Source organism: Onychostruthus taczanowskii, unplaced genomic scaffold, assembly GCF_017590055.1.
Source record: "Onychostruthus taczanowskii isolate IOZ18803 unplaced genomic scaffold, ASM1759005v1 scaffold88, whole genome shotgun sequence".
Taxonomy (NCBI): domain Eukaryota; kingdom Metazoa; phylum Chordata; class Aves; order Passeriformes; family Passeridae; genus Onychostruthus; species Onychostruthus taczanowskii.
Window position 1 is genome coordinate 2060157 of NW_024506773.1, and position 12968 is coordinate 2073124.

Here is a 12968-nt window from a genome sequence, read left to right on the forward strand (position 1 = left end):
TACCGTGAATCTGGATTGGTAGGTGGATCAAGCTTTTCTTTCAGTGTCTTTTCCTATTTATTAACATGTGGAACATCAGCTGTATCTCAATCTAAGTACATTGCTAAGCATTGAGTTTGGGGTTTGTTCTGTGGAACAGAATAACATCTTTTAACTCTGTTTGATATGTATATATAATTTGATTACTTGACCCTTCAATGAGAATGTGCTGCTATTTATCCTGACAGATAAAGAGCTTTGTTTCCTTTCTCTGGTTCTACATAGCAGAAGTCCTGAGCATATTCTTGAAAACCCTACCAAGAAAAATCACTGTCAGACTTGAAATCAGTCAGTTTTTTATTGATTATCCTCCAGCTACCCATGCAACTAGTTGACGATAATATGCATTACTGATTAGATATCAAAGATACTAGTTACTGTTTTTTAAATTAAGTGTATTTATTGTATTAAAGAAGTAAAATATCAAGTGCCATCTATATACAGTCATTGGCCCATCATTAACTTACAAATAACATAAAAGGGGAAAAAAAACATAATACCATAAAGAAAAACTGCCTTCTTATTACAATAGAATTTGCATTACATTTCAAAGAAAATCTGAGTGCTTAATACAGGAGTACAAAATAATCTCTGATTGCACATCCAGAGTCTATTATGATATTTCATTCTTAGATCAAATCTCAGCAATGAGTAATGCATCAAGTGTTCTGACTATATATACATTCCTCTGTTATTATAACATGGACCTGAATGTATTCTTCCTTCAACTTCATTTTTAAGAATGCTTTTGGTGAAATGTTACTCGGCTGATTCGAAAAGAGACATAATAGGTCTTGACACTGGAAAAGGAATATGTTTTTAATATTATTTTATTGCATTAGATTATTTATTTAAATTATTTATTTATTTAGATGTTTTATTGTATTCATTACAGTTTATTTAATTTGTTTATTTTATTATAGTAAAGTGACTTAACAAAAGAAATAGCATTCATTTAAATTCTAGCTTTTCTAATTTTTCTTGAAAGTTTGAACTAAAATCCAGAACTGTATCTAGAATTTGGCTGTTCTGGTTTTAGTACATCAGAATGAAGTCCTGGAAACAATTTTTCTTGAACATTGGAAAATTCAGATTTAATCCATGTCTGACATTTGCAGTATAATCCCTCCCTTTGTGGTCTTTAAATATGAAAAATAAAATGGAAATGTACAGATTCTTTATGTCAGAAATAACAGGCTAATGAAGTCTACCTGACTTAGAGATGTGTTTGTAAGCATAAGCATGAACATTGTTTTGGACTGTGCAAACTGAATTTTATGTGTGTTTTGGAAATGTGCATAGTTTCTTGTCAACAAGAAGATCAATGAAGTGCTGTCCAAATTGTTCATCCATTACTTAGGCTTCCTAGTGTCAGCATTACTGTCAGCTTTAGTTAGAGAACTTAATTTCTTTAAAATTTCATTCACTGTGGGAAGGATGAGGAAGTGAATCATGTCTCAGTAATGGGAATCTGGAAGGGAAAGGCATTTTCTTGTGTATTGAATTAAAACCACAAGGTACTAGGTCATTTTGAGGTTTGCATTTAAGGCAGAAGCTTTGCCCCACATGATTCTGACCAGAAAAATCTTGTCCATGTCTCAGCAAAATGTCCATGTCTCAACAAAATTAATGGATATTAGACTGTATACCTGGTAGTTCAAAAACAATGTTGGTAAGGCTTATCTAGTAGCTTTGCTTCTTTTTTTATAGGAAGCATATGGTTGGAAAAACCCATTCTTCCATTCCCTGTGGAATAGGAAATATTTTCTGAAATTATCTCTTAGCATAACTACCTGTTAGAGTATAGCATGACTGAAATGCTTTGACACCCATTCAGCCCCACAGACTTATTATGAAATGTGTTGTACTAGTGTGTAAAACTCTTACCTCTTCCAGTTTCTTACATGACTAGAAACAGCAAAGGGAATGGCAGCAAGACAGGCAAACAAAGACATTTACATAGGAAAATTATAGTCTTCATCCACCAACAGATACAGAAAAATTCAGAATCCTAAGCTGATTAACACTCAGTGTACACCACTCTCTTGGATAATGGAGAAAATCTTGATTTATGTAGTTAGGTTAGGAGTAGCTGCCACTTCCAGCACTCCATCCCACAACTCCCTCCTGCTCCAGCCAGTAAACCCAAGAACATGGGGTCTCCACCGAGGCTGAGGGAGGGACCCAGCTGCCACTTTTCTGTGCACAGGTTCAACCAGTAGCAAACTGCAAAATGTGTCAGAGAGCAATAAAAGCTGTGCAGTAATATAGTGCATACTTCAGATGCAGTGAATCTGAGAATCTCGTATTGAAATACCTCTGTGGTTACTTCTGGAATGGTCTCAAATTGTTCAATCTAATAATACATTTTTAACTTAGATATTTGGTTCATTCTCTTTTTGATGTGAACAGTGAATTGTGGCTCTCAGTTTTGATCTTATTTTTCAGTTAGTGTTTGTAGGATAGTGGCAAATCTTTCTTTATATTCAGATAAATCTGTATAATTTCCTTGGCTTTGCAGGGTTTACACGAATATTACTGCTTATCCTGGTGCTGATAACCTTGAATTTAATATTTAAATCAAAGAAATGGTGGACATGCTCTGAACATGAAGGTGATATGCAGGTTTCCTATCCTGCTCTGGTACTGCACTAAAGTTCTAATATGCTTTGCATTATGTTGGGGATTCTTGCTTGGGAGGAGTTCTAGGGTTCAGTGACAGTTCAAAAACATATAATTATACTGAAAGAGTAAGCTGTTTAAATATAACTGGGGAAAGAGCCTGGTAGGAATATGCAAATATTATGCTTACATCCACCAAACAACACAGAACCAACATGCACTTTTGTCTGTCTCTTCTATTGTCTGTAAAGCCTCACATAAATCTGTTTAATCAGTCACTAGACAGAACAACTTAAAGAAAGCAGGAGGCAGGTTTCTGAAAGACCTGTCCTCTTTTCATCAGAGAAGTCACTAGCCAAAGCCCTGCTGGAAAGACAATATAGGACATGTCCCTACACCTTGATTTTTCTGCCTGTCCAAAATAAAAATTTCTACAGTCCATGATTAGTACTTTTTTTTTCTTTGGTTGGCTTGTTGGTTAGGTTCTTTTTTTTTGGGGGTGGCATTTGATCTGATGAAGGTATTATGCACTAGTTGGGCATTTGGGGGATTCCCAAGGAGCTTTTCCTTCTCCATTGAATGTGTGTTAGTGTGACATTATTATACAGGTGTCTCATAGCAGTTTATGGCTTCCTGTAATATGGTCATAATTCTAGTCCAGAGCTGATACAACCTCAAGAGAAGGCCAGCTTCTTGAGATACCTGTCAGAACTAACTTTTAGCATTGTCTCAGCTTAATTACTATAGCATCCCTAATTAATTTTGTGCCACCACTTGTGAACTCTGAAGTGAATGCTTACTGAAGTGAGTCAGGGAAATTTAGAAGCTACCAAAAGCAAATTTAGCTATGGGCTGGATCACTTTAGAAAGTTTTAAAAAGTATTCATGATTATATGAAATCTCTGGCAAAGCCTTTTAGTTAAAATGTATCTTAATTAGATTTTGGCAAAGACTTATGTTAGTAATAGGTGGTGTATTAGGCATCATCTGAACTCAAGCACCTGTTGCTTGTTTTTCTACTTGTTGCCTTCTTTTTCTGCCAATTCAACTATTTCTGTGGCATGTTCCTGTATCCATGAACAAAATTTAAAATTAGGTTCATCACTTTTTTTCTGTCACTGTTCAAATGTCAGTTTGATAATCTTCTATTCTCCTGTCTCCACAAATGCTATTGAAGAGGCCATAAGGCATTGGAGATTGGCAAGGTGGATAGAAAAGTGGGAGAAGGAATGGGAATTGTAAAATCTGTCTTAGCCACCACAGCAAAGGTGTATGATATTTCACTCTTGCCTGAAAAGTACTGTATGGGTGGCTGTCTACCTGGGTGAAATCTGCAACAGCTTTATGAATTTTTCAGAATTTTTACCTTCTTTGCCTTCTTTTCTTTTTTCTTTTCAATAAACTCTCCTTCCTCTTCCTTCCTGCTCCCATCTTAAAGGAATTGTATTTTTCTTATAAACCTCTCATTCTTGAAGGTTTATAAGTAGTGAATGAGTCTCTCCACTGTGTCATCAAGGACATTTTTCTCAACTAAATTGACATGTGCACTTTTGAAGGGCATTCAGTTAAACAGATGCAAACAAATATGCTCTGTCTCCACGCCTTTTAGCCTGAGCAAGACACTAAGTCATTCTCATCTTTTGTAAACCACCTTTAAACACACAGGAAAATGAATGTATTCAGAGCAAAATGAAAATACTACATAATGTCCTCGGATTCCTCAGAAGTGATCAAAGATGTTAGAGTTTGGGACTATTTTCAAGTTTACATAAAGATTCCAGCACAAATATTCTTTGCCCATGAACACAGTGACAAAGACTGGAAACCTAGTTCTAGAGAAGGCTGAACTGGTAATTCACTTCATGGCTGCATTTGCAGTCAGAAAAATCAGAGAAATTAGAATGCCACCTCTAAAATATAGCAAGGAGATAAATCTTTTTCCTACTCCAAGAATATTTGTATGAGAGAGAAGGAATGAAAGGCAGCAGCAGAGAATATTGGAGGAAAGGGTAGCAGAAAGCTTCCATCCTTTAGACAAAAATCATCAGCTGTACTGTATAAATACTTCATATAGTTGACAATTACTTAAATCAATAACAATGCCTTTGTTTTACCCTCATCTAGGAAAACGGTGTTTCTTTTCCTTTGAAAATATCCTGGCTTAAGTCATAGTAGATGAGGTTAATAATCCTCTTTATTTTGCTTCTCTGCAGGGTTTCCAGCACAGATGAATGACTCAGATCACTCCCTATTTGAGCATTCTTTCCAAGGATGCATGCAGAGTATTCATGTGGATGATCAGCTGGTGGATTTGCATGCAGTGGAGCATGGAGAGCTGGGAAGCTTTGCCAATGTCACCATTGACATGTGTGCCATTATTGACAGGTAAGCTGTGGAGAGATCACCCATACTCTAATATACTGGCACATCCTTCATATCCTGAAAATATACAGTGATCCAGAAAAGATGGTCCTGACACTGCCAGTGGTCATGTCAAGGCTACCTTTTTAGCAGTGGCAACCAATGCTTAGGTGATGGTGATGGAGATGGTGGCTTTAAATTGTAGACTGTGTAGGGTAAAGTGGAAAGCAACTCTCAAACCTCTCCATCACCAGCAGAGGAGGAGGTGAAAAGTTCTTGGAAGTCAGGCTCAGCCTATATGTCAATAGTATGGCTGCCTTGAATAGAGAAAACTCCTCACACTTTTTGTCTGTATCTTAGATGACTGTTAGGAGACCTTTTTGCAACTAGAAGTTGTGGCTCCTGGCTTCAGCCCCTTCTGTCTTCTCTGTGTTCCTCAGAGAAGTAAAGCAGGTCTGCATGCTTGCACATCAGTGAATGTAAGAAATGCTCAAACTTAATTAAAGTAATGCTTACTGGGTTTGGTTTCTTTCCAGTCTAAGAAGAGTAATTGAGAATTAGGGCAGCCTTTTGCTTTGGCACTACCTTTTCAACTGCTTACCTGTATTCATTTTTATTGCTTCTGATTAATGGTTTCTTTATTGGTGAATAAAAGAAAATACCAGGAAAGACAGAAAGAACTAGTAGCCCAACTCCTGAATGCAGGCAGCTTGGCTTATCATAAAAATTACCTTACATTAAAGCCATTGCAATCCTGCTGGAAAGCTGAAAATAGCTTTTTCAAATAGTGCTCTGAAAGAAGCAAGGACCAGAGAACCCTGGAATAATTTGAGTAATAACCAACTACTGGAGCTCACATCGCCTTCTAAAAGCAGAGTCAACTTCAAAGCAGTATCAGGTTACTCAGGACCAGTTGAGCTTTGTATATCTCCAATGATAGATATTCTCCTGACTCAATGATTTTGGATATCATCAATATCTGCATAGTTGTGGTAAAGAAATGCATTCTTTTAATTTCCTACTTTATTTTAAGAGCCTCTCAGACATAGATGCTACTGTTAAAAACCCAAAATACAACATACTGCTTTGGTTTTGCAAAATACCTTCTCTTCCTGAAATGTACACATCCATTTGCACTAAATGAGTTGTGGTAGGTTGGCCATGGCCAGCAGCCAAACGTTGTCCCTACCTTTAGCTCTCTCCCCTGTCCTGAGAGATAGGGAGAAAAACAGGAGAAAGGCAAAAAGACTGGTGGATAAAGAAGACCATTTCATAAGAAAAGAAAAAGCTGCACACACAAACAAAGCAAAAAGAGAAAATTGTTCACTGCTTTGCATCAGCAAGCAAATGCCCAGCTGCTCCCTGGAAAGGAGAGCCTCACCTCAGCACATGTAGTGGTTGTTTTGGAAGAGAAACTCCACAACACTAAACATACTCCTTTCCTCTTCCATCCCCTGAGGTTTTATTGCTGGGCATGCTGGTGTACCATATGGAATTTCCCATGGAAAACTGCTTCCAAAGTCCCTGCTTCCAAAGTCTCAGTCTGGCTCAGCTAACCCAGCTATGTCCTTGTCGAGCCTCTTACCCACTCCCTCCTCCTGGCCTTTAAGGGGAAGGGAGTGCAGAGAAGCCTTGGTGCTCCTGCGCAGGCACTGTCCAGCAGCGGCCAAAAGAGTGCTCTGGTGCCAGCATGGTTTAGCTACAGCTGGGGAGCACAACACCCATGGACTGCTGGGAAAAAGATTAATTTAGTGACTCCATCCCAGCCGGACCCAGTATCCCACTGCAGTAATCTCAGGGTTACAGGACATGCTTTGGGCTGTACCAGAGAGTTGCTCTGGCATGTCAGGCCACTTTATATTGATTCTCCTCATGGACCTGTTGAATTTTGAAGTCATATGAAAGGAGCATGTGACAAGCTGGCATCGTAGGGATGAAGTCTGTTCTGTCTCCTCACACATATCTGAAATTAAAAAGAATTTATGTGGTCAGTATTTGTCAGTTTGACTTGGTTTTATTTTTAATATTTGATTTTGGAAATGCAAACTGACTTGAAAGAAAGGACATGAAGATACAGCTAATTAAGTCTCTGCTTTTCCTCCAGTGGATAAATTTAAGCTTATGCCACAATTTGTATTGATCTCAATGATTGAACCCATTTATGCCAGTTTCTATTAGAAAAAAAAATCTATTATTATAGCAAAGCTAATCAGAATTAAGGTTTTGAAATATATTATAATGTAATTACAAGTAACTTACAGTATAAGTTAATTAGTACCAAAGCTTTATGATACACTTATGAAATACAGGACTTAAGGCTTCCTATATGCTGGGCAGCTTATTTTGGAAGTTAAGTTCTCATAGAAGTTACTATTTAGAAGCCATTTCTTTTTATAATGCAATATATATCCAAATATTTCATATAATGCCATGTGCCATGTGCCACATAAAAGTTATATATAGTGGCATTTTATGATATGAAAATATTATTATGCTTTCTATATTTTTGTATGTTATATATAAGTTTATTATATATAATATAGACATCTGTATTCATAATGGAGTTTGGCATAAATTACAGTGTTTTATCTATGCTTACATAGGTATGTATTTATATTTTCTTTATATAAGAGAGTATATTCTCAGTCTGATTCTCTCTTCTACCACCTTGGGCACTGATATCATGCTCATAAAAGTTAAAACCGTATGTCTTACATGTATGCTTTTCAAACACGGGAGGATTGTGTTGCAAGCAGAGTAGCAGTTGTATAGTCCGATGAAATTAGAATAGTATCCGAATAAGTTTCTTAGGGTGGGCTTTGATTTTTTTTCAATGACTGAGATGTAATCAAGTTCGTTGTTTTCCCCTGAAAGTTTGTTTCTCCTGTTCTCCCCTGAAAGTAACTTTGCACTTTAGAACAAAAACCTTTAGCTGAGAAGTTTCAGAGCCAAGCTTTAGATCTGACTGCATTTTCATGGCTGTCTCATTAACATCTGCAGATAAGAGTTTACAAACCCTTCTGCTACAATATGACATCGTATATAACATTTTTATGTGGCTTTATTTTAAGGAATGCAAGTACCATGTGTGCTATATATCAACTCAATAATCACTTCCTTTGAAAGGGGAAGATACTTGTGGCTTGTCATAGTGGGATCCTCCTGCTTTTTTAAACTAGTTTGGATCTGAATCATAAAGGCTTCAGACGTCATCATCATCCACAAGGAAATTGCATTCATAGCCAAACTTCAGTAAAGGCCCCCACTGGGCAAAAAGATAAGCTGTCACATTGAATTATTCTTACTGCAGGCTTCAGCCATTTGGTTCAGGGGACAAAAGGTGAAGTTGTAAATGGTGGCATTTTTCATCATTAACCAGATTGGTTAGTAAGGAGGGGAGAGTTTTCTCGGTAAGAACATAACAAAAGTTACTGAAAGTTTGTTGAGCTTTTAGGTTGCACCCGCGTGAGGGTATCTGCTTCCAAAGTCCCAGGTTCTGCTGAGCTAAACTCTGGCCTGGTATGGAAAAGGTTTTTGCATTTTATTTCCAGCAGTTTTGAAAAATGCAAGAATAATGATTGCAAGAGTATTCCACTTGTCCTTAGGAGACACAAGGGTTGAACCAGTGTATTTTTATTTTGTCTTGCTCTCCTCACATGAGCATTTTTTTATTGCACAGATTGCAAGCTGAGATCTAATTATAGAGAAACACCAAAGCTAAGGAACATTCTCTTTTTACCAGTAGTTAAATAGTATAAATGCATGTAATTTCATGCAGGTATGTATAATTATAGGTAGTTAAAATGCTACTGAGAAAAAAAAATCATCTCTATTTCTGTCTCTTAATTACGTATAATTGCATTAGCAATGGAAGTTGCATTGTTGTCACAGTGATCCACATGCTGCATTGCTTGTGACAGCACAGGTCACTTTTCACCTCCTTTTCCTAACATTAACAACCTAAAGTTTTGTTACAGTCCAGGTGGTAACTGTTGTACTTTCAGATTCAAGCACAGGATATTGAACAGGAATTACTACTTACAACTAATTTATCGCAGCAGTCTTGGAGAATTCCAAAGCTTTCCTGACTTTATTATAGCTAGAATCATGGATTTTAATCACAAAATCACAACGAGCCACTACTAAAATGATTTCAAAATACAGTGTCAAATCTGCCATTGGAAATTATGCAGCATGTAAACCAATTTTGATGAAAATTTCTGTGTTACAGGTGAAGAAAATGGAGGAGAAAATGAAAAATTTTCATGCGTTTCTGGTGTTTTATGAATCTGTAAACAGAGTGATTCTCTCTGTAACACAGTGAGATGAATTACATGCCAGCTTTTGAGAATAATTTCACATTAAAAATTAATTGAAGTAATCAGATACGTGCAGCAGAACATTTCTGGGTGATTATTACTTACCTGCTGTGGGTATACACTCTGTATGACAGAGTGCCAGCATCCAGCTTTAATCCCATACAGTCACATTCTGTCAACGGATTTTTTGATTGTCAATCAAAGTTTGAAATAATTCATCCAAATAACAGAACACAGCAAGCATATTGGTACATAAATATGGCCACAATGTAGCTGGCAGCAAGACAAAGTTTCTTTGGAGTTAAAAATCATCATGCCAAGTAGTAATAAAGTTCTTCGTTTCTGGATCTATATACAGGCTTAGGATTCTGCCTTTCCTTTCTGCTCTTCCCCTCCCTCTGCCAGTTCAGTGGTAAGACAGACAGACAGACAGATATCATCCAGCAGCGCTCTGCATGCGGAACAGATGATATAACAATGTCCTGACTGGAAGGAAAACCTGCTTTGCAGCTGGGTTTTTCCAACTCCAATTCACAAAAAAGGAAGTAATGTAGGACTGGGGGAGGGCTGAAACTATACCATGGCGTCAACCTGCAGATATTCCTGGCCATACGGCTGGAAGGCACTTCCCACATGTGCCTTCTCCCTCTCCTCTTCTCCCCACATCTCTTTGTAACCATACAAACTTTTTATGTGGAAATGGAGGTGAAAGCTGCCTTTCAATGAGAGAGATTCATGTGCATTTACATAATAATCTATCTCAATCCAGAAAGGTGACTTTGTAGGCAGATATTATACCTCAGATGACAATGCTTTTAATACTGTGTATTATGTCCATTATGTCCATTATGTACCAGAGTACACATTGACAACTGCCATGTTATTAACATGGATCAGTAGATAGCTAGGAAGTTACAAATTCTACAGAGCTAACCACAGAAGAGGAATAGTTGAATTAGCTTTCTTTTTGAAGTATATTTTAGGTTTTTGCAATATTTTTTGTAATGAAAACCTCCATTCTCAAAAAAAAGGGGATGGGGGGGAACATTGTAAAAATCAGGGAAAAGAAAGCATGAGTAATATTAAAAATTGAATAAACTGGGGTTTTCCATGTGCTAACAAACTTTGTCCCTTACACACAGCTGGAAATATTTTAATAAGTTGCAAAATTTAACAGAGTCTATGCAGTACTTTGCTATCATCGGGAATTTGGCTGGACCTTCCAGCTGTCATTAGTTAGAATGGGACTCCCCAAGACAGCAACAGAAAGATAGAACAAGATGGTGATTAAAAAAAAAAAATCACTGTTAAATAACATAATAGAGCAATGAGTAACAAGTTGGAAAGGTTTGAGATGCAGATGGTTTGAAAGCTATTTTATTGCCTTTGCCATTATTTTTTTTTCATTTTATCCTATATTAAACAGGTTACAATAGTCAATAACATCCTTAAAAGTCTCTTCCAAGTAACTGTGTAGGTTGTACACCATCTTGTAGCTGGATGCTTGAACATTTTGAAATCTCAGAAAATCCTCAGCTGTTCTTTGTCTTGTATTTAGTCCTATATAAGCTCAGTACAGAGAGGGGGAAAAAAAAAAAAACCCTTTCATTTTTAACTCTAAGGAATACTAATATCTTTGTTTATTATTATTATTTAAAAATGTAGACTACTACTATTATTTAAAAATGTAGACTACATGAAGAAATAATTTTCTTCAGAAAGTGGATTATTTGTTCATGAAAAACACTTGTTCGTGCTACAACAAGAGCTAAGTCAGTAAACATTCAGGTATGCTTCGGAGGAGGAGTATGTAATGCAGAGCTCTGCATAACTTGACAGATAATAGAAGTAGCTTTTGAGCTGTAGGATTGTTTTTCTCCACAGTCTAAAAAAAAGGTAACAGCATAGGGTTTGTTCTTGGGAGCCAAGTGGCAGAGAACGTGTCATTGTCACCCAGCAGTTATGCCAAGTGAATGGTCGCCAAGGGCAGGGACAGCACGCTGGGCCCCCTGGCACAGGGACTGCCTTGGGGCCAGCATCCCAGAGATCCTCCTATGAAGATGGTGGGTGGAGGATAAGGCTGTTGCAAGTAGAATTGTGAATGGAGCTCACCATCACCCTTGTGGCACACTGCCACCATCCTGCAACACCACAGTCACAGTGCCCTGGAACAGGATAAAAGAGAGCACCCTCCCCTCTCCCACTGCTGGAATACATCAGAATGTCCTTGAGAAGCTGGTAGAATCACTTGAAGCTGAGAGAGAAGAACTGAAAGCAGGACAGGCCTTCTGGAGGTGCTCCACTGTAAAACCAGTTCCCAGCAGGGTCCCTTCAAAGCTCATCTGAGGGAATGAAATATTTTTCAGCTGGATAGCCATGGCAACACAAAGGGAATGTACTTCAGGAGTACTCCAGAGCTCCCTGTCCTCATACTCCGTGTGGAGCCTGGTGCAGCAGTTGTAAGAAAAGAGGTGCAGAGGTGTTGCAAGGGATCCCAGTGCTTGGAGCACACATAGAAGTGAGCTTCCACTATGTGTGCTCCATATAGTGCTTGGAGTAGAACAGAAGTCAGGCTTCTCCTGGGAAATATGCCCACTGTATGGGATGAGGAGGCAGGTCTTGTATACTTCAGGAAATAGCTGAAGTATACAAGATTCCACCTTTGGGGTCAGGAAGGAATTTTCCACTAGCCCTTGGCAGGTTTTTGCCTTCCTCTGCAGCATCAAGCATGTGATGTTAAGGTTTTCTCTGGGCACTCTTGGTCAGGTTGCTGCCTACTGCTCATGCCCCATGAAGATGGGCAGCCTCTTGTCCCCTGCAGCAGCTTTTGCCTTCCTCTGCAGCAGTGAGCACAGCCCTTGGCCTCCTTTGGGCCATTTTGCCAGATGCCTCCCATCTAGTGGGAGGAGGCTTTCCAAACTTCCAGGGTGGGCGCAGGGGTTGCTCCCATGGGTTGCTTCCTGTCCTTGGTGACAATGAGCACAGCCTGAGTCAGGGCTCCTCAGGGTCCCTGTGGCTCTGTTCCTTCCTACTGCATTGAACCTCCAAGGAACCACTCATACCCTGGATCTTTCTGGCTGTCTCCATTCCCTTCACCATCTTTGATGCCCTTCTTGCGATGCATTCAAGTACTTTAGCATAGTTTTTTTAAAAGGTGAGGCCACAGTTACAGTGGTTCCTTCCATCAAGGCACACAGCTGCTAATGTTTACTAATCTGGTAAAAGTAGCAGGGAAAGGATTTGAAGAAAAGTTGATAATAGTGGCAAACTTTTAAAACATTATTTAAATAATGTTGCAAGTTGTTTTGGCAAAACCTTTGCGCTTTTTTTTTTTTTTTTTTTTTTTTTTTTTTTTTTTTTTTTTTTTTTTTTGCTGTCTGCTACGACATGACTAATATAGGAACAGCTTAATCAAGTGGAGTAATCTATAATTTAAAAAAGTCGTGAGCAATCTTTGTGTGGAAATTAATTTCTTGGTTTTTCTTACATGCATTAGTTTGCTCAGGGGACTTGATTGAATGTGCAGCTTGTATTACATCCATACGTAATTATTATTTTATTATCATTCTCATGTGGGGAAGATGAGAGCACTGAGCAAAGATCCAGAAAGCAGTCTCTTGGACATGA

At 38.1% G+C, this 12968-nt stretch overlaps 1 protein-coding gene across 1 annotated transcript in view; it reads left to right on the forward strand.

Moving 5' to 3' along the window:
- Nucleotides 1-12968, forward strand: part of CNTNAP2 (contactin associated protein 2) — a 1013892-nt gene that overhangs the window by 614665 nt on the left and 386259 nt on the right. The window contains exon 10 of the mRNA XM_041425209.1: nt 4875-5046. Within this exon, the coding sequence (XP_041281143.1) occupies nt 4875-5046 (172 nt within the window). The remainder of the gene's footprint in view (nt 1-4874; nt 5047-12968) is intronic.